At 42.8% G+C, this 26,182-nt stretch overlaps 1 protein-coding gene and 1 long non-coding RNA gene across 4 annotated transcripts in view; both read left to right on the forward strand.

Annotated features, from left to right (window-relative positions):
• The window catches only part of LOC310643071, a 937,169-nt gene that overhangs the window by 259,088 nt on the left and 651,899 nt on the right, over nucleotides 1-26,182 (forward strand). The window lies entirely within an intron of this gene.
• The window catches only part of PAPSS1 (3'-phosphoadenosine 5'-phosphosulfate synthase 1), a 46,124-nt gene continuing 38,696 nt past the window's right edge, over nucleotides 18,755-26,182 (forward strand). The window contains exons 1-2 of one of the 3 annotated variants that reach the window (XM_083366894.1): nucleotides 18,755-18,874; nucleotides 25,192-25,306. In XM_083366894.1, the coding sequence (XP_083223020.1) occupies nucleotides 25,195-25,306 (112 nt within the window). In that variant the 5' untranslated portion in view covers nucleotides 18,755-18,874; nucleotides 25,192-25,194. Of the gene's footprint in view, nucleotides 19,219-19,257; nucleotides 19,376-25,191; nucleotides 25,307-26,182 lie in introns of those variants that run through there. The other 2 variants (XM_083366893.1, XM_083366895.1) reach the window with 2 other exon arrangements.

Genomic DNA, 26,182 nt, shown 5'->3' on the forward strand with positions numbered 1-26,182 from the left:
ACTGTATCCGCTGTCCTTATTTTGTTACTGAAGACAGCAAATGGCTTGTGTCATGTGTGAACACGATGGCATGATTGTGTAAAGAGTAATATTTACACAGAGTAATCATGGGTACTGGCTTCCTTTCCTCTTCGTAATAAAACCTCTCTGGCCTCAGCTGATTCTCATTAATAGACAAAAACTGACAAGCAATCCCAAATCTTAAAAGGTTTGGACAACCTGGGTTATTGTATTTCTGGATAATTTTTTACCTAGTGAATGTAATCTCATTCTAATTTAATGTATTACATTTATACCAAGGGCCATCAATTTTACTTTAGTGTTATAATGAGGGCCACAGAATAGCTTTGATGACAGCAGATAATCTGAAGTGTGTGTGGCTATGGCATGTCCAAATTGATCTTTTAATTTTATATGAGGCGTAAAGTGTGTTTAGTTTAATCCTAAACCTGGAGAGGACATAAGCATTTGTTATTGCCCACATACAAGTGCTAATAGGTCAGGAAGGGGCATGGTGGTAGGCTGTTCACTTTTTGCAATCTATATAGACTCCCAGGCACAAAAATACCTCCATGTTTACTGTGCTTTGATGTCCTTAAATAGTTAAAGTACATTGGACCAATCCTGGCTGTATTGCTAAAAAACTTGGAAATTAAAAGGCTGGCCATCTGAAAGGAACTGGAAATTAAACATTCAGAAAAATTGAGGATGAAGACTAGTTGTGCTATTTCTCCTGCCCTCCCTTCTCCTTGCATTTTTTTTAGCAATATGGATGTGTTTCCAATCTCTTGAAAGGGACTGGGAATTAACTGTTTATCCTTCAGAGATAAATAAGTGTTCAAGAGGTATTCTGCTTTACATAAACAAGAACTGATGCCAGAAACGTTCTGAAAAGTAAGATTGAAAAATAGACTATTAAGGTGATAAAATAAGTGAATAGTGGAAGAATATGAGAACTCCAGACTCCAGATTGGAATGTGACTTTATTGTAAGCCTATTCACCTGCATCGTGCAGAATGCAAAAAAAGAAAATGGGTGGGAAGAAGTAATCTGTATATTATATAAATAATTATTTCCATTTTGTCACATATGCTTTTTCTTGGCCTATAAAATGGTGTTATATATGAAAACTTGCTTTCATGGGTTCATGTGTGCTTGTGAAGGGATGAGGAGATCTCATTTGACCCAACTCCACTGGGACTAGTTAAGGACAACATCTGCTGGTGGCTGTTGTCCATGGAGTGTTTTCAAAAACAAACAAATGCTCTCTCTCCAGGGTCTTGTCCACCAGGCAGTTCTTGTTATTTAGACAGTATTTACCTGGTGTTTAAAATACAAACCCCCAAAAGGACTGTATTGTTTTATGAAGGGCCTAGCCTGAAGAAGCAACATAAGCAGTGGCCTTTACATACAGTCCAAAGGTATTAATTATGATACAAATGTTTGTGAAATGCAGTTACCTCATCAAAGCCAAATTACAAGTACCTCTATATTAGAAATGGGGAACTTTGAATTACATGGCCAGTGAGCCCTGGTATGTGCTATCCATGAGGATAGGATGGGGTTGACAAACATTAAAGTCCAAGTAAAATGAAATACAGAAAAATTGTATTTAGCCTACTAACCACAATTCAGAAAACAGCCTCCCCTTGCTATGTATTTATATAGATAAAACATATCCACATATATGTTAAATGGAACCAACAAGGTAGCAAGTTAAAATGATATGGATAAAAATGGCAGCAACACAAAGTTTACCTCAGATGAAGCTTGAGTTCTAGTGATTTCTTTGATATACCTATCTAGTTTTTTTTGACAACAATATAGACATGGTTAGTCATTGCTTCTCGTATGACATGTTTTGACTCCTCAAGCTAACTTACAGCTCTGTTTTGTCTTCGTGGTCTTCCACCTGAGTACTAGCCAAATCCGATGCTTCTTAACTTTCTTAGTCATGATTGATGAAATGCTGATAATTTGCTGGACATGCTTGCTAAGTTACATGCTGGGGATTCTTGCTAATTGAAATTTTATGTAAACATGATATGGTGAGTTTTGTTAAAAATCCCTCTTGAACTCATATGAGACAGACTGAATCTCTTGATGAATTGTAACCCAGCTATTTTAGGTAGAAATGTTATTTGAATATTGCTGTGTATTAGGTTTTGGGAAAGCAACTATTCACATGTTTGAACTCTAACAGTTCTGGCGGGAGTCTTAGTGGTGGGATTGTTAGGTTCAATCTGATTGGTTGTATGAAAGTATATAAGCTTGAATGTACGCCCTAACTCCCCAGTACATACATGATTGCCAATAAAGCAATAGTTCACTTGTACTCATCTGCCTGGCATCTTCTCTACACTTCAGAACCCGATACACAATAGTGGCGACGAAGGTGGGATCCTGCTTCGCCATAGAGCTGAAGTCATGAGGGGACAGCTTCACATGCTGGAGGAAAGAGGCATCTTTCCACCCCCTCTCTATCGGCCGGCTAGATCAGCACGCTAGTGGCCGCGTGCTCAGAAGCACCCATCTGAGTTTGCGGAGCAGGTCCAAGACCAGAAGAAAGAAGATGCCAAAAGTCAGCCAGCCTTGTGAATTCGACTTCCGCCACCCCAAACAGTGGCCATTGCACCTCGGACAAATAGAAAATTACTTACGGGCGAACCAGATCATGGAGGACAGCCTGAAAGCAGTGACACTACTTTGCATAAGCGGGCCTGCAACATTTGACCTGGCCGAAAGCCTATTTGCCCCAATGCCAATTGACACCATCTTGTTCGCCGATCTCAAACAAAAGCTGAACGCACACTTCAAGCCCAGGATGTCGGAGATGACCTGGTGGTTCAGATTTGATCAACGAGTGCAACGCACTGGGGAAACTGCATCAGAATTCATCACGGCCTTATGCCAGGCCGCTCGCCTCTGTAGGTTTTCCAACCTAGATGAGCGTCTTTGAGACCGGCTCGTATGTGGCCTTAAAGACAAGGTGTTGCAACAAAGACTATTCGCTAGGCCCAATCTAACCCTTCAGGACGTGGAAGATGAAATTATGGCCAACGAAGCAGCCGGAGGCACGGTCCAGGTGGTCCAGACGTCCAAAACCAGAAAGCTGGAAGAAACAATACACCACGAGGCTGTTTCTTACAATGAGAACGCAGTTGAAGAGGAAACAGAAGTGGACAAGATTCGGAAGAGAACACAGCCACGAGAACTAGGACTCGAGCACAGAGATGGCAACCAGAAGGCCGTTTTCTTCTCTAGATGCGGGGGTTGCAGCGGCAACCATGCAAGAATGAACTGCAAGTTTCAGTCGGCCACGTGTCGGGCCTGTGGTAGAATGGGGTACATCGCGACAGTATGCTGAAGCCGTTTCAGAGACAGCCAACACAAAGAACAACCGGGAAATTTGCCAAGGAGAGGTACCGGGGCTCAGAGCCCGACCAGTGTGGGGTTTTGTGAAAGCCGAAGGGCTATTTGCCAAACCGGGGCCCGCCGCCCTTTAAAACCTAAGTTAAAACTTGAAATTCATCTTCAAGGTATTCCTTGTAAGATGGAGTTAGATTCTGGTTCTGCGGTTTCGATTATATCATACGAGACTTTTAAATTTGTTTGCGGCCACAGTAAGCAGTGGGCTAAATTGAGACCCTCTAGCATTTTGCTGACTGATTTTCAGAATGCCAAGGTTAAAACCAAGGGGGAGGCCACCCTATCTGTTAAATTCAAAAAGTTTCATGGGCACCTGGATGTTGTTGTGGTCGAAGGCCAAAGAACTAGCTTAATAGGATTGGACTGGTTTGAAGCATTAGGAATTGCAATTACCGGCATAAACCAAACTCAGGCGGTTAACATCGAATCTGTCTGTGAAGAATTCACAGACGTATTTGATTCCAAGGTTGGAATGTACACTGGGCCCACCATCTCATTTAAGTTGGACCCGAACGTCTTGCCAATTAGAGTCAAACCCAGAAGAGTCCCATTCGCACTAAAACATAAGATTGAGGCTGAGTTGTAAAAATTAGTAGAACAGGGGGTGCTGCAGCCCGTCGAAGGGGGGGGGGAATGGGAGACCCCTATAGTCACCCCACTCAAATGGGGAAATCCGCATCTGTGCAGATTATAAGTGTACCCTGAATAAAGCTCTTAATCAGCATGCTTACCCGGTCCCCATGGTTAGCCATGTGCTTGCTTCCCTGCAAGGCAGCGCCATTTTCACAAAACTCAATCTAGCGCAGGCGTACCAGCAGCTGCCTGTTAGCAAGGCTACAGCAGCAGCCCAGACCATAGTAACACACAAGGGAGCATTCAGAGTCAACCGTCTACAATTCGGCGTAAGCGTGGCACAAGGGATTTTTCAAGAAGTAATGGAACATACTTTAAAGGGCATTCCGGGCGTCTGCCCGTATTTTGACGATGTTTTAATCACGGGGGAAACTGAGGAACTCTTAGCAAATAGACTCAGAGCTGTGTTAAATAGGTTTCGCTCTGCAGGTCTCAAGCTGAAAAGAGACAAATGTAACATTGGGGTCACTTCTACAGAGTTTCTAGGATTCCAAATTGATGCCAGTGGAATCCATCCTGCAGAGTCCAAGGTCAAGGTGATTAAAATGGCCCCCAGCCCTAAAAATAAGGCAGAGCTTCAGGCATTTTTAGGGTTATTAAATTTCCACCACTCATTTTTGCCTAACAAGGCTGCCATAGCTGAGCCACTTCACAGGCTGCTAGATAAAAAAAGTTGCATGGAAGTGGACTAGTTTGCATGAGAAAAGTTTAAAAAAACTTAAGAGCCTATTATCTGACAAATCCACTGTCACCCACTATATCAAATCCAAGCCTGTCTGCATCGCTTGTGATGCTTCCCCCTATGGAGTGGGAGCTGTTTTAAGCCATTTGGGAAGGAATGGGGAGCAAGTCCCCATCGCTTGTTACTCAAGAACTCTATCGAAGGCTGAGAGGAATTACGCACAGATAGACAAGGAAGCTTTGGCTATTGTTGCTGGGGTTTAAAAATTCCACAATTATCTTTATGGTAGGAATTTCACTGTGTTTACTGACCATAAGCCTCTGCACCAGCTGAAGCCTCCGAGTGGTCTTCAAGGGCAGCCCCATGTAGAGAGCGTTGCAGTAGTCTATCCGGGAGGTCACAAGCGAATGAGTGACTGCACGTAGGGCATCTCGGTCCAGGTAGGGCTGCAACTGGCGCACCAGGCGAACCTGGGCAAAAGCCCCCCTGGCCACGGCTCCTATATGATCTTCCAAACTGAGCCGTGAGTCCAGGAGGACACCCAAGTTGCGGACTCTATCTACCGGGGGTAACACCTCACCCCCCATGATTAACGATGGAATAGAATGGTCAATCCGAGATGCCAGTATGCACAGCCACTCAGTCTTGGTGGGGTTAAGTCGAAGCCTCCTGCCAACACCAACTGTGAGCGGCCCAGGAGGTAGGAGGAGAAGCACTGTAGAACAGTGCCCCCCACTCCCCTGAGACGCCGCAGCAAGATACCATGGTCGATGGTATCGAAAGCCACTGAGAGGTCTAATAGGACTAGGACAGAGGAACAACCCCTGTCCCGAGCCCGCCAGATATCATTCCCCAGCGCGACCAATGCCGTCTCTATGCTGTACCCGGGTCTGAAGCCCGATTGGTACGGGTCCAGATAATCAGTTTCCTCCAGGAACAGAGGGAGCTGATGTGCCACCACGCTCTCAACAACCTTTGCTACAAAGCGAAGGTTGGAGACAGGACGATAGTTGTTCAAAACAGCTGGATCCAGGACAGGCCTCTTGAGGAGGGGCCTCACCACCGCCTCCTTCAAGGCGGTAGGGAAGCTACCCTCCCTTAAAGAAGCAGTTATTACTGCATGGATCCAGCCTCGTGTCCCCTCCTGAGCTGCGTACACCAGCCATGAGGGGCACGGGTCCAACAAACACGTGGTGGAACTTAGCCTCCACACGATCCTGTCCACCTCTTCTGGAGTCACAGGATCGAATTCATCCCAGATAATATTTCCAAGACCACTCGTCTCACCCCCATCTGACTCTGCCCAGTCAGAGTCCAGACCGGCCCAAATCTGAGCGATTTTATCCGTCAGATGCTGGCTAAACTCCTCGGCCAGCCCCTGCAAGGGCTCCTCCCTCACCTCCTGATTAAGGAGGGAGCGAGTCACCCTAAACAGGGCAGCCGGGCGATTATGTGCGGAAGCGATGAGGGCGGCAAAGTAGTCAGACTTCGCCGCCTCCACCACAGCGAGATAAGACCTCGTTGAGGTTCTTAACTGCAATCAATCAGATTTGGACCGGCTAGATCTCCAACAGCTCTCCAGACCTCATCTTCTGCGCTTCATCTCCCGGAGCTCCACAGAAAACCATGGAGCCCAACGGGATCTGCACCAGGTCAGGGGTCACAAGGGTACAACATGGTCGAGCACCTCGGTGGCCGCCCTTTCCCAGTCATCCACCAAGGCGTCGGCCAGGCTGTGAGTGAGAGAAATAGGTATAGACCCAAGCACCGTCTGGAACCGTTCTGGATCCATTAGGACCCTGGGGCAGAACCACCTGGTCGGCTCCGCAGCCCAGCGGCGAGGGGTGGCAAAGCGGAAGACCAGCCGCAGGAGATAATGATTGGTCCATGACAGGGGGACAATAGTTGGTGAACCCCCTCCCAGATCATCAAGCCACTGTCCAGATAAAAAGACAAGGTCAAGTGTGTCGGGGTCCATGAGTCGGACCCTGAATTACTTGGGTCAGGTCCATGGCTGTCATGGAAGCCATGAACTCCCGAGCCAACTCTGACGACCCCCCCCAAGGGAAGGCAGGTTAAAGTCCCCCATAACTATAAGTCTAGGGAACTCAACCGCCAACCCCAAGAGGGCATTGAGAAGCTTTCGTAGGGCCGTTGCCATGCAGCTGGGTGCCAGGTACTTCAGCAACAGGCCCAACTGAGCCCCAGGGCCGCACCTCAGAAGGAGTGACTCACACCCGACTATCTGTACGACAGTGGCCTCCCGCGGAACTAAGGTCTCCCATATAACCACCACCACCACCACCGCCCCTGCCCTGAGCCCGAGGCTGGTGGAGCACACGGAAACCTGGAGGGCAAAGTTCAGTGAGAGGGACACCCCCCTCTGGGCCCAACCAGGTTTCCATAATGCATGCCAGGTCCGCGCATTCCTCCTCGATCAGATCCTGAACGAGGAGAGCCTTATTCACAACAGACCTGGCATTAAAATACACAAGCCTGAGCTCAGGGGCCTGATCCCCCTCACTCCTGGATAAACGGGTCCTGACAGGAGGGTCGGAGCACGCCACCGCTTGGAAACAGCGGGGGCGTACTCCCCAAAGTTGATGTGGCCCTCCGTGTAACTGCCTGCTGTGGTTTCTAATTTAAGGTGTTGTTCAAACACAATTAATAAGGTTTGCTGAAAATACAACGGATGAACTCATCTAGTGAATCTCATCAAATGAAATCCAGCTATCATATTAGCACACAGTTAGGTACAGAGTATGTTTGTACGTCTGTTAAACTATCTTGCTTGGTTTATGAAGCTATTCCAATGGGGAAAAAATTGTCTAGTCGTATTTGTGTTAAGATGACTATTGGAGCTGCTGTATTAAGCTCTATGCTTTGGTATTGTTACATCCTAATAAAGACATGATTTTTTTAATGACAATTCTGTTTTCCTAGTTTTTGAGCCAATTTGTTTTAAATTTGTTCTGTTTGTATATTTATAACTGGAAAATGTAGATATGAGAGATATTATCATATCCTAAGTATTCTCTGTCATTTTAAGGGAATTAAGTTGTATTACTAGCTTTTCACGGTTGTGTTATGAAAGTGACAAAGACAGAAGCACATGAATGCATTATTAGGGAATTACTGTTTTCTAATTTTATGGTATATTGACAGCATTATCAACATATCAACATATTGACAGAATGAGGCAAGCTCCCACCCTTCTGGTTTTCTAGAAAAGCACCAAAACCTGGTTCTGCCAACTGGCATGGAAGTCTAAAACTGGGTGGTTGGCAATTTGAGGGTACTCCCTGCACCTTTCTTTAATTTTGTTCACTCTTACAATTTTTTAACCCTATTTTTAATATTGTTTTTAACTATGTCTCTTTTTATGGTTTTTATTTGTAAACTGCTCAAAGTCACTTAGGTGAGATGGGCAATGTAGAAACGTGGTAAATAAATAAGTAAAATCAATTATGCTGATTATCATGGCTGGTGAATTCAATCTGTCATTCATTTCCAACTTCATAAATTATTTGCAGAAGATGTTCTGATTGTTTTTAATATATCCCATGACTATCCTCATTGAAATATGGGGAATTTCATAAAAAGCTTGTTGAAACAATACGAATTCACACGTTGCTGTAAAGTATGACATGCGGTTTTACCTTAACTTGTTATACAAATCCAACCAATGTTAAATGAAACACTCAAACTAGGCCAAGTTCAGCTGCATTATCACGAATCCCAGGCTCAGATTGTACATTATACCAATAATTTAGCACAAAGTCATTGACACTTCTTTTGTTTTGTTTACATTAGGATGAACATAAAATATTCAGATTAGGATCATCACCAACAGATTGGGAAAATACATCCTCCCCCAATTGCTTCATGTTGTTAAGGATAAGATAACAATTGTGCTACCAATATTTCAGCAAAACTTTCTTTTCTCTAGATATTTAGAGCAGAGGTCCCCAACCTTTTTGGCACCAGGGACCAGCTTTATGGAAGAAATTTTTTCCAAGGACTGGGGATGGGATGGGATGGAGGGGGTGGGATGGGGGGGGGTTCAGGATGATTCAAGTGCATTAGATTTATTGTAAATTTTCTAAATAAACGAACAAATAAATAATGAACTTATTGCTATTATTATTACACTGTATTAGATTAGGTCAGTGACTTTCTGCTTCTAAGGAAGTGGGAAGGAAGAGATAATCCTACACTCAGCCTTCCAGCAAAACCCATCATGTGCTCTGAGAGAGAGACAGAGAGATGGGGGGAGGGGGGGAGAGGGAGAGAGAAAGAGAGACCAAACCAACTCGGCACTGCAGTAGCCCAGCAGTCTTGGAAAAGGTGCAAATGAGAGAGGGATTCCCTTGGACAGGGCTTTTCAACCTTTTCACTCATTGTACCACTTTTAGGATATGGCAATATCCAAGTACCACCAGTCGTCTAGCAAGCTGTCAAAAACCTGATCACCGCCCCCCCAAGGGAAAAAAGTGATAAATTACAGGTAGTCCTCGACTTACAACAGTTCGCTTAGTGACTGTTCGAAGTTACAATGGCACTGAAAAAAGTGCCCCCCAAGCCACAGCCGAACAAGACACCTGCCTGCCTGCCTGGCGGCGCTCTTCCTCCTGTCCGAGGTTTTCATTGTTGTGAGCATTTCTGTTGAGGATTGGCAGCGGGGGTGGGGGGGTGTTTGTTTTTTATTTGCACCCTGTCTGCTGGGTGGTTGCAGCAGGTTTTGGTCACTTCACATGACCCTGGGACACTGTGACCGTCATAAATATGAATCAGTTACCAAGCATCTGAATGTAAATCACAAGACTGCGCAATACTGCAACATTCCAGCTGATCGGCGCTTCTTCTGGGCTCAGCAGAAACGCCAGGATTAGTGCTGCTTTCCAGCTGATTGGTGCTTCTTCAGGGCTCAGCAGAAGTGCCAGGATCAGCGCCGAGCTCCAGCTGGATTGGCAGCGGGGGTGGGGTGGGGGGGTGAGCCCTGAAAGCCCTGCAGCTCCAGCTGTCTCTTGCTCAGGCTTGTGGGATGCTGCCACCAGTTCAGCTCATTCCCCTCCCCCGCTACCACTTTTCTAGGATGGTCGCATACCACCTGCCAGGTGCCAATGTACCACAGGTGGTACCCACACCACTGGTTGAAAAGCCCTGCCCATGGAGACACAATGCTTAAGGGGAAATGTAGCTTCTCCTTTCCCCCCTCCCTTTGCAAGCTGGGTAGGAGCATGCTTGGCTTGTAAACTTGGAGAGCTGCAGAAGAAAGGAGGAACACACACAAACAACACATTAAAATAAACCACAAAAAGCAGGCAGGATGTTGCTAAAACATGAGCATCAAAACAAAAGTAAAAAACTCCGGGTGAAGTGCAATGGAGCCCACCCATCTTAGAAAAGATGCAGACGAGAGAGAGATGTAGGGCTTAAGGTGAAAGGTAGCTTCTCCCTGCCCCTATTTGCACCCTGACAAAAAGACACCCTCACACACACACACACCTTGGGAGGGTCCCCCTCCGATGAGGCTTTGGGGAAGCTCCCGATTTCAAACTGGGCTGGCGCGTGCTTGTCTTGCAAACTTGGAGAGTTGCACGAAGGGCGTGCAAGCTCAGCTAGAGTGCTGGGAGGGGAAGAGGAGGAAAATGAGGAAGAAGAGGAAGAGGAAGAAGAAGCCAGTTGCAAGTGCAGCTGCTGAAGGACTTTGCACTGAGCAAGACAGTTTCTGCCCACCCACTCTCCCGCCCCTGCCCAGACCCAAATGGCAACTGCCACTTTTCATTTATACTATGGTAGGATGTGGTCTTTTCTTCTGAGAATTTAAGAATCTACTTTTCAGAGTTCAGGTGGGCAATGCGATGCACACCATCCCTAATGGACCTTGATATCAAGCCAGTAAAACTCAGTAGAAATAAACCAATCTCTGGTTGCAAATTTACTGAACTTTTTGAGTTGTTGTTATCTGTGTATGCTTCTTCAAACTGAGGTTAAAGATAAATGTTAAACTCCTGTAAAATAATGCAATCCAACCCAAATTCCACCCCCAACCCCCACAAAAAGGATAAAAAAATTATTCATCTTGCACTCTCTGGCAGGGGGCCTGCTGGATCTGCCTCTCCAAAAGAATTGTTTATTTTATTAAAACAGGTTGAGTTGCCCAGCTGCAAAAAGATTGCTTATGTCTGCTTTAACTCACAACAATAGAATGTGCTAGCTGTTCCATGCAGTAATTAACTTTTTTTGAAGAAAGAAGGAAGACACTAAATTTAAAAAGCAGTCCTTTATAATCTTGTCTAACTTGTGTACTGCTGCGTTGTGATCAGCATTTGTTAGGCAATTTTCTTAGGAATTTGGAGTCATTTTGTAAAACACATTTTAAATGACTGTTTTCTACATCTCATTTAACAGGACAGTGTGTACTTGCTTGGTAAAATAACATAATCTTGGAAAGCATCTCACATTGATTTATGTCTACCTGAAATAGAAAATGCTGTCAAAACTGCTGCCCTGGGAGTGAATAAAAGGAAACACAATTCCTGTGGCTTTGTTCAAATCAGGTATCTCATTTTCAACACTTAGGGATCTTTTTAAAAGTTCCATAAAATTAAAACCAACTTGGGAGTGGAATTAACACAAACATTTGAAAACAAAATAATTAAAGGTTATGAGTCTTTAAAAAAAAATCTTTGAAGAAAAATCTTTTTGTTCCTCATACTCACACACCCACTCACACACCCAGAGACAAACGGGACTAAATTGTGAGAGGCTTTTGATAAAGCAGTCTGGCTGTGTATTATGGAGTTAAAGTCCAATTCTTTCGGAAAGTATCAGACTGGGAAAGGATATTTATATATCTGCACAATACATTATAGCAAGGCTTTTCAACTTTTCCACCCATTGTACCACTTTTAGGATATGGCAACATCCGAGTACCACCAGTCGCCTAGCGGTATCAAAAACTTGATGACAAAAAACAAAAGAAGAAAAAAAGTGATAAATTACAGGTAGTCCTCGACTTACAACAATTCGCTTAATGACTGTTTGAAGTCACAATGGCACTGAAAAAAGTGCCCCCCAAGCCACAGCCGAGCAAGACACCTGCCTGCCCACCCGGCGGCATTCTTCCTCCTGTCCGAGTTTTTCACTGTTGTGAGCATTTCTGTTGAGGATTTGGAGCGGGGATGGGCTGGGGTGGGTGTTTGGTTTTTATTCCCCACGCTCTTCTGGGTGGTTGCAGCATGTTTTGGTCACTTCACATGATCCTGGGACACTGTGATCATCATAAATATGAATCAGTTGCCAAGCATCTGAATGTAAATCACAAGACCCTGGGGATGCTGCAACATTCCAGCTGATCGGCGCCTTTTCTGGGCTCAGCAAAAGTGCCAGGATCAGTGCTGCTTTCCAGCTGATTGGTGCTTCTTCAGGGCTCAGCAGAAGCACCAGGATCAGTGCCGAGTTCCAACTGGAGCCTGGCGCTGATCCTGGTGCTTCCACTGAGCCTTGACAATCCTGCAGCTCCAACCCTCTCTCGCTCAGGCTTGTGCGGTGCTACTACCAGTTCAGCTCATTCCCCTCCCCACACTACCACTTTTCTAGGATGGTCACGTACCACCTGCTAGGTGCCAATGTACCACAGGTGGTACCCATACCACTGGTTGAAAAGCCCTGCATTATAGCATCTCAGCTGGTCCATGTGAAGGCTCCTACTTCCTCCTTATGTCTCTTCAATATGGCTCTTCACAACACTGAATGTCATGGAACTCTCTAAGCTTTTTGATTTACATTTTAAACCTAACATGAAAGCAAGTTACAGTCTCTGTTTGCCTAACATGTTGAGCCATTAGTTAGCTAAACATAGATCAGCTCAGCATATTATGTGACCTAAGCCTGTGGTTAGTTTGAGTGAAAGCTTTCTTCTTTCTTTCTTTCTTTCTTTCTTTCTTTCTTTCTTTCTTTCTTTCTTTCTTTCTTTCTTTCTTTCTTTCTTCTTTCTCCCTTCCTTCCTTCCTTCCTTCCTTCCTTCCTTCCTTCCTTCCTTCCTTCCTTCCTTCCTTCCTTCCTTCCTTTCATACGCTGCCCATGTCTCTTGTCAAGAGACTCTGGATGGCTTACAATGGTGTAAAATATCAATATAAAATAATTAGAACATTAAAAGCATTAAAAATATTGAACATTAGAATAATAAACTGGATTAAAAGGAACCAATACAAAAACAGAAGGAAGGTGAGATTGTCTCATTTACTAACCACCTCCAAAATGGGACACCCTCACTGAGGCAGCAAGCCAGTTGACAGAGCCAGGTTTTCAGGTCTTTTCAGAAGGCCAAGAAGGTGGGGGCGGATCTTACCTTGAGGGGCATGATGTTCCATAGGGAGAGAGCCATGGCAAAAAAGGATTCTTCTCCTGGACCCATCAACCAAATTCCTTGGTCAACAGGGTCCGCAGCATGTTTCTCCTGCCATAGGAAGTGGGGTGGGCCCATTCCATTGGGGTGAGAGAGTAGCCTTGACCCATGCTGTAAAGGGCTTTAAGATGACAACCAACAGCTTGAATTGGACCTGGAAGCAAATTAGTTACCAGTGCAATTCATGTTGTAATGTTGGCCATCCTAGGGCCCCCTCACTGTCTGCACTGCTGCATTCTATGCCAGTTGTAACTTCTGAATACTTTTCAAGACTAGCCTCCATATAGAGTGCACTGCAGTAGTGCAAATGCAAGATGAGTGAGTGCAGGGCTTCACAATCCAGGAAAGGGTATAACTGGTGCATAACCACAAAGTTGCCCAAAGCCTCACCTAGCCACAACTGCCAGGAATCATGAGTCTAGGAGAACCCACATGTTGTGCAACCCTATCCAGAACTAAAAATTCAGTTCAACTGATCCAGAATATGGCAATGTCACAGTAATGGTTATCTCAGGTTTTCCCATGCAACACCTTTGTTTCATAAGCTGCATTGGCTTTCAGTTTGTTTCTGGCTGTTATTCAAGGTGCTGGTCATCATCTTTAAAGCCCTATATGGCACCAGGCCAGTCTATCTGCGGGACTGGCTTTCCCTAAGGACATCTACCCATCCTACCAGGTCAGATAGGGTGGGCAAACTCCTGGTTCTTTGCCCAAAATATTGTCATCTAATGGGAGCTAGGAAGCTGCCTTATGTCCTTTGAAGTTTGGCAGGCTGTACTCTTTTAGAACCTTTAAAGATTTGGTCCCCCCCCCCAAGCGCTAGGAGATTAGATGATAGAACATTAACATGGATTGGGCCTGGTTTTTCGTTGTTTTAATGTTTTATGATTTAACTGGTTGTGTTTTATAGTTTTTGAAATGATTTTATGTCTTTTAATTTTCACTTGGGAGCTGCCCAGAGATGGCTGAGAGATGGGTAGTTATACAAACGGTTTAAATAAATAAAAAATAATTGATACGTGTTTAATCTGCAACCTAAACAAATAATTTAAATGGGTACGTCCCTGTTAAATAAACCAGGATCCATGCATATTTCTACATGTGGACCGCATCATGCCATGAAAAAAGAATCCTGTTACTTGTTCCTTTTCTTTTTCTCTTTAATACATTTATTCTTTATTTCTTTTCAGTTTTTTCAGTTTTCAGTTTTATTAAATTTTTATACCGCCCTTCTCCCTAGGGACTCAGGGCGGTGAACAGGGCAAATGATAAAAGTACAAAACTACAAAAGTTAAAATAGAATTAAATTAATGCCCAAGATAAAACAGTAAAATATACAAATATTTAAAAACCCAAATTAACTCCCCATCAGGCCAGGCCAGCTTGTTCAAACAGGTGGGTCTTTAACCCGCGCCGGAAGGAGCGGAGATCCGGTGCCATCCGGAGCTCCACCGGCAGTTGATTCCATAAGGCCGGGGCGCCCACAGAGAAGGCCCTCCCCCTGGGGGCCACCAGCCGGCATTCTCTGACTGGAGGCACCCTGAGGAGGCCCTCTCTGTGGGAACGCACAGGGCGGAGGGGGGTTGACGCCGGCAGCAGGTGGTCCCCGAGGTATTCCGGACCCATGCCATGTAGGGACTTAAAAACCATCACTAAGACCTTGAACCTCACCCGGAAGACAACTGGTAACCAATGTAGCTCGCGGAGCAAAGGTGTAACATGGGAGTACCGGGAAACTCCCAAGACAACTCTCGCGGCCGCATTCTGTACCAGTTGGAGCTTCCGAGTGGTCTTCAAGGGAAGCCCCATGTAGAGAGCATTACAGTAGTCAACCAAATTAAATCTTGTATTTATATAATTTAAACCAATCCAGGCTAATTTTAATTTATTTCCCATGCTATTAAAAATATAATACTAATACTAATACTAATAATAATAGGAAGGGACCTTGGAGGTCATCTAGTCCAACCCCCTGGTCAGGCAGGAAACCCTATACCAGGGGTAGGCAACCTCATCTCTTTTATGACTCATGGACTTCAACTCCCAGAATTCCTGAGTCATAAAAGAGCCGAGGTTGCCTACCCCTGCCCTATACCATTTCAGACAAATGGCTGTTCAGTCTCTTCTTAAAAACTTCCAGTGTTGGAGTATTCACTGCTTCTGGAGGCAGGTTGTTCCACTGATTAATTGTTCTAACTGTCAGGAAATTTCTCCTTAGTTCTAGATTACTTCTCTCTTTGATTAGTTTCCTTATGTTGCTATTTGTCCTGCTTTCAGATGCTTTGAGAATAGCTGGACTCTTTGTGGCAGCCCCTGAGATATTGGAACACTGCTATCATGTCCCCCCTCGTCCTTCTCTTCATTAAACTACATTCCCAATTCCAGCAACCATTCCTTATATGTTTTAGCCTCCAGTCCTCTAATCATCTTTGTTGCTCTTCTCTGTACTCTTTCTAGAGTCTCAACATATTTTTTACATCATGGTGACCAAAACTGGATACAGTATTCCAAGTGTGGTCTTACCAAGGCATTGTAAAGTAGTATTAACACTTCACGTGATCTTGATTCTATCCCTCTGTTAATGCAGCCTACCACTGTGTTGGCTTTTTTTGGCAGCTGCAGCACACTGCTGGCTCATATTTAAGTGATTGTCAACTAGGACTCCTAGATCCCTCTCAGTTACTACTATTGAGCAAGGCACCACTTATACTATACCTATGCATTTGGTTTTTCTTGCCTAAATATAGAACCTTACTTTTTTCACCACTGAATTTCATTTTATTAGATAGCGTCCAATGTTCAATTCTGACAAGATCCTTCTGTATCTTAAGCCTATCTTCTGGAGTGTTGGCTATTCCTGCCAGCTTCGTATCGTCTGCAAATTTGATGAGTTCCACATCTATTCCCTCATCCAAATCAATGATGAAGATTTTGAAGAGCACTGGGCCCAGAACAGAGCCCTGGGGCACCCCACTACACACTTCCCTCCATGTAGATGCAGTTCCATGTACTTTACATGGTACTAGGATATGAACATATTCCGTTATAATTATTTTTATTGATAAGTGCAGAAAAGGTTACCGACATGTTTGGTAAGAACAAGTGTAGACAAAACTCAAGAGATCATCGTAATGATTAAGAAAGCTGCCTGGAATTATTAGTATGGAAGATGTTAAAATATTTATGAATGATCACTAATGGAGAGCAGTTAGCAATACAAATCTCAAATTGTTGCTAAATAACAATTGTGCAGTACAGTATCTTGCATTTATTACCTCAGACTCCATCATTCAATTAAAACTACTTTATGGTTGCTAAGATTTCAATTTTACCTTGCCTTGTTTTTTGGCTTTTAAATTATTATTTATTTCTGTTATATTTATTAAATTTATATGCTGCCCACTTCACTATCCAAAGTAACTCTGGGCAGTTATGCATATTGTACAACACAATATACATAATTTAAAGTCTTAAATAACCCCAGATAAATTTATTTTGCATTGCAGGATTAGTTATTTTTCCCTCTTTTTCTTCTGCTAGTTATATTATGTATCTCTGTTTATGTTTGTATGCAACATATATCTTAATATAATCATTAAATGATAACTGACTTCTATATACAGGCATAAATTGCAACTCTGATGAACAAGTGGTATAAAAACACAGAGTGCTTTTGCAGCAAAGATGTTATCTGTTCCAAATTTCCCAGGTAAAAGTCACTGTGACCACATTATCAAGCAGATGGGATAATAATAATTGGCCCTACAACTTAAATCAGGGGTAGGCAACCTTGGCTCTTTTATGACTTGTGGACTTCAACTCCCAGAATTCCTGAGCCAGCTACGTACAACTGTTTTTTTTAGCGACAACTGCATCCAAGTCACTTATGACTGCTCCTCGCACTTATGATTGTTGCAAAATCCCCACAGTCGAGTTTAAAATTCAGGCACTTGGCAACTGTCATGTACAGTATTTTTATACAAGGGTTGCAGCACCTGGGCTCATCTGATTACCATTTATGATCCTCCCAGCTAAGGAAAACCAGTTTTGCTTACTTGACTGGTGATTCATTTAAAAACTGATTTGCTTTAACCACTGTGGCAAAAAGTTGTAAAACTGGGCGTGATTCACTTAACAACTGCCTGGCTTAGCAGTGGAAATTCTGGTCCTGATTGTCCTAAGTTGAGGACTACCTGTGCTGTCCTGTAGTCAAGTAAGTCTGCCATTTTCTACAACTAATAGTGAGGGAAAAATATTTTCTAGCAAGTTGGAGTTTATACTCGTTAAGCTGTTTTTCATATTAATCTGATGGTTGTCTCACAAAATGCTTAATTTCGCAATTATTTAAAGTTTAAATAATCTTGATCACGCCTGTTTGGATTTGTATTTTCTTCTCATTTCTGCTATATCTGTTCAGTTGTATACATTGATGCGTGAATGAGACAGCTCTTTTCCTCCAGTTTGATGGCCAGCTAATAAAAGGTTGTAAATGAGACACAATTAAAACCTCATTTGAAAGCATCCAGTGTTAGAAGGAATGTATTATTCTTCCTATTCTCTGAAGCTTAGAGGTTACACTGGGTTGGAGAAAGGAATGATAATCTAATACATATAAAATCCTTGTTTGATGAAAGCAGGAAGAGAAATGCTTTGAAAATTCAGGCATACAGTACTTCCTAATTCATTCAGGATTAAAGTGAAAGCAAGAAGCTGTCTTTTCTGAGACCTCTGGTGGCCACAATACAGAACTACAAGAATATTTTTGTTTGATTTTCCGTTGCTCAGAATAGGTGCAAGCCTCCAAGTAATTAGCACATATGTATTCTAGAAGCAGCGCAGCCTTCCATATAATCTACAAATAGCCTTATTTGCCTGTTTAAAAAATAAATTAATTTGGAAGAAAAGTGTAAGCAATTCAGATAACACTCTCTTTTTGGTTTAAGACAGCAAAAGGCTCTAGGTTTCAAAGTAAAAAAAAACAGATTGTCTTTGGATGCTGCAGTAGAATTGAATGGACTTCAATTCCCAGAATTCCCTAGCCAGCATGCGAGTTGAAGTCCACATATCATAAAGTTGCCAAGGCTGAGAAACACTGAAGCAGACAACCACAGCTCAGCCATGCATGCTATGACTCAGGAATGACTTACACCAATTCCAGGTCACAAGCATGGAGCTAGATGTGCTGAACTACAACATTCTCAGGGTCTCCGTCCAGTTAAGGAGTAGGCACCCTTGGCTTTTTTAATGACTCGTGGACTTCAACTCCCAGAATTCCTGAGCCAGCATGCGAGTTGCAAGTCCACATATCACAAAGTGATATGGCTGGCTCCGGAATTCTGGGAGTTGAAGTCCACGAGTCATAAAAGAGCCAAGGTTGCCTACCTCTGGTCTATTCTCTTGGAAGTTAAAACAAACCGAATCCTGCAGGGTAACTTAACTATCATCCTACTTTAGAAGGGCGAAAAGAAGCGATGCTGAGGCAGCCGACAATCCCTCCCTCCCGAAGATCCGCCGGGGAACCCCGTTCTTGGGAAGATGCGAAAGCCATCTTCCCGCGAACGAGACGAACCTCTGTGGGCTAGAGCGGCAAACCGGAAGCCCCGGGTCTTTCTCCCTGAATTGAAAGACGTCGTTTTCCCGTCTGGTGTTGGCTTACAGCCGGCTAGGCTGCCCCCTGGACTGCGCGGAGGGCTGGGGTAGAGAAGCGGACGGAAACGGTGGGTGCGCGCGCAGCCTCGGTCGCTGCTCGGTGCGGCGCGTGCCCCACCCACACCCCCTCCATCTCTCCGCATCTCTCCGAGCCTGATCGGGAGCAACCTGGTCCTCTTTAAGTCCCAAACCGGCATCTCGCAACGTTAGCATCGCTCCCCCCCACCCCGCTTTTCTCTTTTAAAAGTCCCGCCTCCCTTTTTGTCCTCTCGGAGCCCCTTGCATCCCTCCCGCCTCCTTTGCCTACCTCCCGTCGCCTCTGCCTCCTGTTTTTATCCCGCGCCCGCCGCGAATGGATTTGCCCGCCAGCCAGTGCAAAAAAGTCAAGCTGAGCAACAAAGTGCAGAGCTGGGTAGGTTGGACAGGGCTGGGTGGTGGTGGTGGTGGTGCCGGGGCACAGCAGAGGAAGCGGGCTGACAGTGCCGCGAGAGGCGGAGGAACCGCGGGCATGGGAGCGCTCCGCTGCCCGAAAGCCAGCCGTTGAACGGGGGAAATGTATCAGATCCCCGGTAAGCTGCGTTTTCTGATGGGCCGAGCGGGCAGGCTTGGAAGGGGAACAGCAGCGTCGGCTTGGAGGTGGAATCATTCGGCCTGCAAAGGCTCGACCGCTTCTTAGGAAGAACAGTTGCATCCATTGAGCATCTCTGCCTGTTCGTTCGTTCGTTCATTTATTTGTGCTTTCCAGAAGGGGAATAAACAAAAGAGGAAGGGAGGGATCAACTCACTTCCCCTTACGTGTCTCGCATGGCTTTGTGATGAAGGGTCCGTTTTCAGGATCGAAGGAGGATCGCGTTTGCTCCTTTCAAAGTGCGGAGTGGCAAAAATAAATAAATAAATAAAAAAAATTGCAGTGCTGAGAAATCCAAGAAAATGCCGAATCGACATTCTTCAGTATCACTTTATTTTAGTGGAGGCTGAAGGGGGTGGAGGCTGAAATCTCTGGTATACAATGTGGCTATTCATAAATCTTGGGCGACTCAGAAACTGAGAGACTCTTTGTGGAGCGGTTCTTTGAATGTAAGCACTCACTCACTCATTCCAGGCAGGTTTGAACAAACGTGGGATTTCAGCCATGGAGCTCTGATAGGTTAAATTTATGCTACTGGCCAAAGGTTAGAAAATCGGCGGACTCTGTCATTGAAAAAGTAAGGCCTTTCCTGACACAAAATAGTGGCACTGATGGAGTACATATTCAGTTTTTCTCCAACTTGGTGTTCTTTGGGTGGGATGGACTACAAGTCCTATGCTGCCTTGTGATGGTCAATGTTACAGTGAGAATACTATCTTGGGGAAAACTGTCTCACAGCTATCCAAAAATAAATGTGTCCTAGAATCAGAGATAACCTGAGCAACATCTGGGCTGCAGAAATCCTTATAACCACTAGAAGGTATCAAAATGTTGTGGGACGCTTTGCTGTTGGCTAGTGGCCATAGTGCAGTCCATGTAATGCACACATAAATGTGTGCATTTTCATAGTAGCTGAGAGAATAGAGGATGGAGTAGCTAGCTGATAGAAAAGCCAGTTGTCATATTTACTAGAGATAACAGACATGGAACAAGACAACTCTGTAGGTTGAAACTGTGTAGGAAGGTCTAATTAATACAAGAAGAAGCATGTTATATTTTTCTGACCTAGGAATAATTTATTGGATATGGTTCCCCATTTGCAAACTGAGCCAGAAAATAATATAGAAGTGATATCTGCCATTCCCTCACTTTAAAGGCTTTCAAGTTGTACCTGAAACCAGTGAATATAAGATGTTCATCAACATTGGTCGCTAATTTGCTTTTATTTTGTAGTTTAAAATTTGTATTATGGCTTCTGCATATTTTAAGTTAGTACAGGATAATTCTATGGCTCTTAGAGCTATTCTTTAATTTACCTATAACCAGACTATATGACCAAGTTAATGGTGTGCTAACTTGTAAAAGTTACCATTTTTGTCGAAAAATCAACATTTATTTGCATTCAAGAAAGATAGATCTGATTTGCATTTGGATAGACCACTGAGGAATTTTAAGGGTATAAACACCCCACAATCTAGAAAATATTAAACGTTCTGCAAAAAAACCTACTTAAACATTGTTACTACAAATCTTCTGCATGGATATTGAGCTGGACTAGAACAAATCTTTACATGTTTTTACCCATTATGAGGAGATGCTGCTAGACTATTCATTATATAATTAACCTTTTGATTATAAAGATCTTTCCTTTACAAGCTTACACTGTTAAAGTATTTGATTTGCTCTGCATAGCTGATAAACAATTTAAATACAATGGTTAAATGTTTGTGAAACCTTTTGTCCAATTAAATAAATGAGTCAAAAACATACTTATTCATATATTTAATAAAAAGATCCTTAATAAATCTATAATGTGGTTTTCTAACAGAAGCTACATATAAATGTGAGACAATGTAAAAAAGATCACTGAAGCTAGCAGGTTGCTTTACTTTTCTCAGCAGTTGCTGAAGAGTTTTAACTATCTTGGATGTTATTTTTCAGTATTAATGTTTCTTCATAGAAGCACTAGTTAGATTGTAATGGAACACAATGCTGGACTAAGCCAAGTTGTTTGACAGCTTGTGTCTTTTTGGCTTGATTCTGAATGAATAGCTAGAGGTCTATAGAATTAAATAATTTTTAAAGAAAATCTATTTTTGGAACAGCTGATTAGTATGCAGTTGATTGCTTGTTCTTGCTGCTGGGTATGCCATATACCGGTAGATATTTTATGAAAGTGAAAATGGGCACTGCTAACAGCGTTCTGGATTCTCTCCATTTTCTGTATGAATAAAATTCTTTGTCTCGAGTTTTATTTTGACTTGAGATTTGTTTTGGTCTAGAAAACAGGTCTGTAGAACTGCTGATCTACATGCTTTAGAAACTTCATCTTAATAAGTTCTTATGTTTTCTAGTAATTCCAATGAATCATTTTTTAAAATAATTCTGATTGCTTCTGTTTATAAGAATCTGTTTATTAAAATTTCTTTTGGCCAGCTGAAACCAAAATCTATTGCCTTAATTTGTGTATCTTTATCTTTTTCTTCTTGCATATTATATAAAATAATGTTAATTGACCTTGTCTTTCTAGTATTGTACCCTGCTTTTTATGAACACATTCAGGTGTGCAGATGCTTGGTTTTCTAGATATTTATATTTTACAGATAACTTTTGGTTTAATGTTTTGAGTCACAAACTGTGTCTGGGAAAGCAAAGGTTCAGTTTTTAATTCAGCCAGAAAACGTTTTGTGTTGCCTCTATGGCAAGTCCTGTGGTTTTAAATGCTGTGTCTAAAGCTGCAAAGTACTCTAACTGTGGGCGCACCTGCCCTCTGGAATCAGCTCCCTGTTGAGCTCCGGATGGCTCCTGACCTTCGCTCTTTCCTCCGTGACCTGAAGACTTGGCTATTTGAACTTGCCAGCCTGGACTGAGGGACTGGGATTTTAGATTTTAAATTTTAAATTTTACATTTTAGAATGTGTTTTATTGTTTAGGGCTACTTGGTTTAATTTATTTTAATTTTTGTATATTATGTGTTGTATATAGTGTTTTAATTGCCCTGTACACCGCCCCGAGTCCTTCGGGAGAGGGACGCTATATAAATCCAAATAATAAATAAATAATAAAATAAATTAGCATCATCTATGTTATAGTTGAGGCTTTCCTGTAGGATCCTGTGTTCTGAGGAGTATAGTGGGCAGCTGGATGTTGACAACCCATTTAAGTTCAGTAACCTCTTTGGTTCTGGGGTTTAGTTTGAGCAGTTTGTTTTGGAGTTTTGTTTTCCTGTACTCTCACATGTTTTAGAGATGTAGTATTGATGGTGGTTGTAAGCATTTTTTTGAGTTCTAGGATCATGGTTTGTTCCAGTTACTCCTTAAGGTTAGCTATTGTGATTGCTCCTTGAGGTTATCTGTGGTGTGTTTGGTCTTTGGCTTGTCTTAAACCAGTCAGGAATTAGGGCAAACTATGGGAGACAGTGGAGAACATAGGAATGCTATGATCCATGGGTTCCTGAAGAGCTGGACATGACTTAGCGATTGAACAACAACAGTCACATGTCAACACTGTGACAAACCAAATTGAAGCCATTTTCATTTTGCCTTCGTTGCCTCATATTCAGTTAGAAGAAGGAGGGTGTGTGGGTAGTTTTCAGTTAGCCAAAACAATTCACATGTATGGGAACCAAGGTCATTGTTGATAACATTTTGGCAGGCTGGAGCAGCTGGGAGGAGTGCCTGTGTTTTGTAACAATTGATGAATGTGATTTATGACAGCAATTTGGGTTGGGAAATGAAACTTGCAACTTTGTAACCAAGGGGAGGGGAATTTAGTCTTGGGTTCACTCTTGTATGTGCCGTTGTAGCTAAATAAAAATACTCTTTAAGGAAGAAATTCCTGCCTTGAAGTTCTTTTAAATGGTCTTATCTATCGTAACCATGACATCACAAACTTTAACTCGGTTATTTCAGGGGCCATCTCTTTCTGATTATGGCTGTCTGATTAGATCTGGCAGAACAGCCATTTTCTGGGTCCCTTCTATTAAGGAGTGCTGTCTAGCAGGACCTAAGAAGAGACTTTTTATGTAATGGTACCTGCCCTTTTTGAAACTTAACATTAAGAAAACCAAGATCATGGCATCCGGCCCTCTCAATTCCTGGCAAATAGATGGGGAAGAAATGGAGGTAGTGACAGATTTTATTTTCCTGGGCTCCAAGATCACTGCAAATGGGGACTGCAGCCAAGAAATTAAAAGACGCTTGCTCCTTGGGAGGAAAGCCATGGCAAATCTAGACAGCACACTAAAAAGCAGAGACATCACCCTGTCAACAAAAGTGCATATAATCAAGGCTATGGTCTTCCCAGTTGCAATGTATGGCAGTGAAAGTTGGACCATAAGAAAGGCCGAGTGCCAAAGAATTGAGGCCTTTGAGCTATGGTGCTGGAGAAGACTCCTGCAAGTCCCTTGGACTGCAAGGCGATCAAACCGGTCAGTCCTAGAGGAGATCAACCCTGACTGCTCTTTAGAAGGCCAGATCCTGAAGTTGAAACTCAAATACTTTGGCCACCTAATGAGAAGGAAGGACTCACTGGAGAAGAGCCTAATGCTGGGAAAGATTGAGGGCAATAGAAGAAGGGGACGACAGAGAATGAGGTGACTGGATGGAGTCACTGAAGCAGTAGGCATGAGCTTAAATGGACTCCAGAAGATGGTAGAGGACAGGAAGGCCTGAAGGAACGTTGTCCATGGGGTCGCGATGGGTCGGACATGACTTCGCAGCTAACAACAACAACAGAGCCTTGGTGGAGCAGTGGGCTAATGCCTCCTTAAGTAACACCAGCTGCCTGCAATTAGTGCAGGTTCGAGTCCCACCAGGCTCAAGGTTGACTCAGCCTTCCATCCTTCCGAGGTAGGTAAAATGAGGACCCAGATTGTTGGGGGCAATAAGCTGACTTTGTAATAATGCCGCTTGTGGGGGGTGTGAAAGCCCTAATAAGCAGGCATATACATAGAATGAAGTCTACTGCTAAGCTTGTAAGCCGCCCTGAGTCTTCGGAGAAGGGCGGGATATAAATGGAATTAAAATAAAAATAAAAAAATAAAATAAACAACACCTGCCATTTAGAACATCATTCCTCCCAGCTTAGATAAGTCTGAATCCTGTCAGCCTTTCCCAAGGCCTTAAAAGGATGCTTCTGTCAGTAGGGATTCAGATGTGTGGCAGAGTTTATGCAGTAGTTGTGCTGATTTGACCTGTTGGTTTTATTTCTTACTTTGGCTGTAGATTCCATGAGTGTTCTTGTTTTTACTATTAGTTGCCTAGAGTCATGAGTTGGAGATGGGCAGCTATATAATAATAATGCTATATAATGCATCTAAGGAAAAACAAAGCAAAAGGTTGAATGATTATCACAGTCAGTTTACTCTTATACTCACGTTTATAAAAATATCAGGAAGATCTATTTTCATAGTTCTGACTTCATTCCACTCACTTCCTTCACACATTTTAGCTCAATGTATGAATCTGACTGTGATAATTTGGTCATCAAACCACAATTAAAATTCTGATGATAACCTGATGTATGCACCTTGGTTCTTGTGGCTTGTAAACAGTGGCTCGTGGCATAGTGGATTTCATGAACTGGGCTGTATTCACCACTAGGATTTTTGAGGTCGTACACTGTATAAACGGAAACATTTGTGTTCTATACTAGGGTTCATATAATGATTTTTCCAGTTTGCGCTCCTATTTTATGAGCATTAATGGATGTTTAAAAAGCAGCATCATTTTATCTTTTAAACTTACTTTATTTCAGGGGATGCAGAGAGCTACCAACGTCACCTATCAAGCCCACCATGTTAGCAGAAATAAGAGGGGTCAGGTGGTAGGGACCAGAAGTGGATTTCGGGGATGCACCGTGTGGCTAACAGGTACAAAACTGCAGCCTAAGAAATGTTTACTTTAGCCTTTTCCATTTTTCTCTCAACATCATTAGCAGTTCATACAAGTTAATAATTTAACAAGTGTTAGGAGCATAAAATGTCAAATCACCTTCTTCGGTCTGATGTGCCTTTTCTACCTTGCTGTTCTACCTTGCTGTTTATATAATACCAATATTTCAGAAATCTTTATGTGTGATACTTTATTGCCTGCTGGCCAAATAGTACCATTTCATTGGAAAGAGGAAAAAACATATTATTGCAATTTTGGACATAATGTGTTATATCCAAGTTTTTTTTTAAAAAAATCATATCTTTCCTCTGCATTATTTCCAAGTGATTATGAAAATTCAGAATTAGAAACAGTAAGGTAGAGCATATCCTTCACTTTTATATAAATTAAGAGGAAACACTGAGAAATATAAAAGGGAAATTTAGGATCCCCATATGAAGTGTCCTTGTCTTAGGAAAAAAATATTGTACGATGATCATACTTCTTTCATTTTACTTCTCTGCATGAACATGGGAAAATTAAATTTGCTCATTTACACTGGGAAATGAAAATACTGGATATGAAACTTGAGAACTTAATGTTCTCAACCTTATCTGAAATAAATAGAATTGCGCTGCTAACTATTAATCCATGGTGAGTCAGTATAAATAACTTAACTTCTTTATCTAGATTGAAAGTTACATTTTAAAAGGCTTTTGGCTAAGAATGGATCAGAATGTACATGATTTTAGGTAAAGAAAACTGTGGAAAGTTGGGCCAAGATTGTTGTTCTTTGAGCCCTTTTAATTTGTGGCTTATAATGGATGATACAAGATACATATACACAATATATATTTTGCATAATGTCTTTTATA

This window comes from Vipera ursinii (genome assembly GCF_947247035.1).
Source record: "Vipera ursinii genome assembly, chromosome: 7".
Classification (NCBI taxonomy): Eukaryota; Metazoa; Chordata; class Lepidosauria; order Squamata; family Viperidae; genus Vipera; species Vipera ursinii.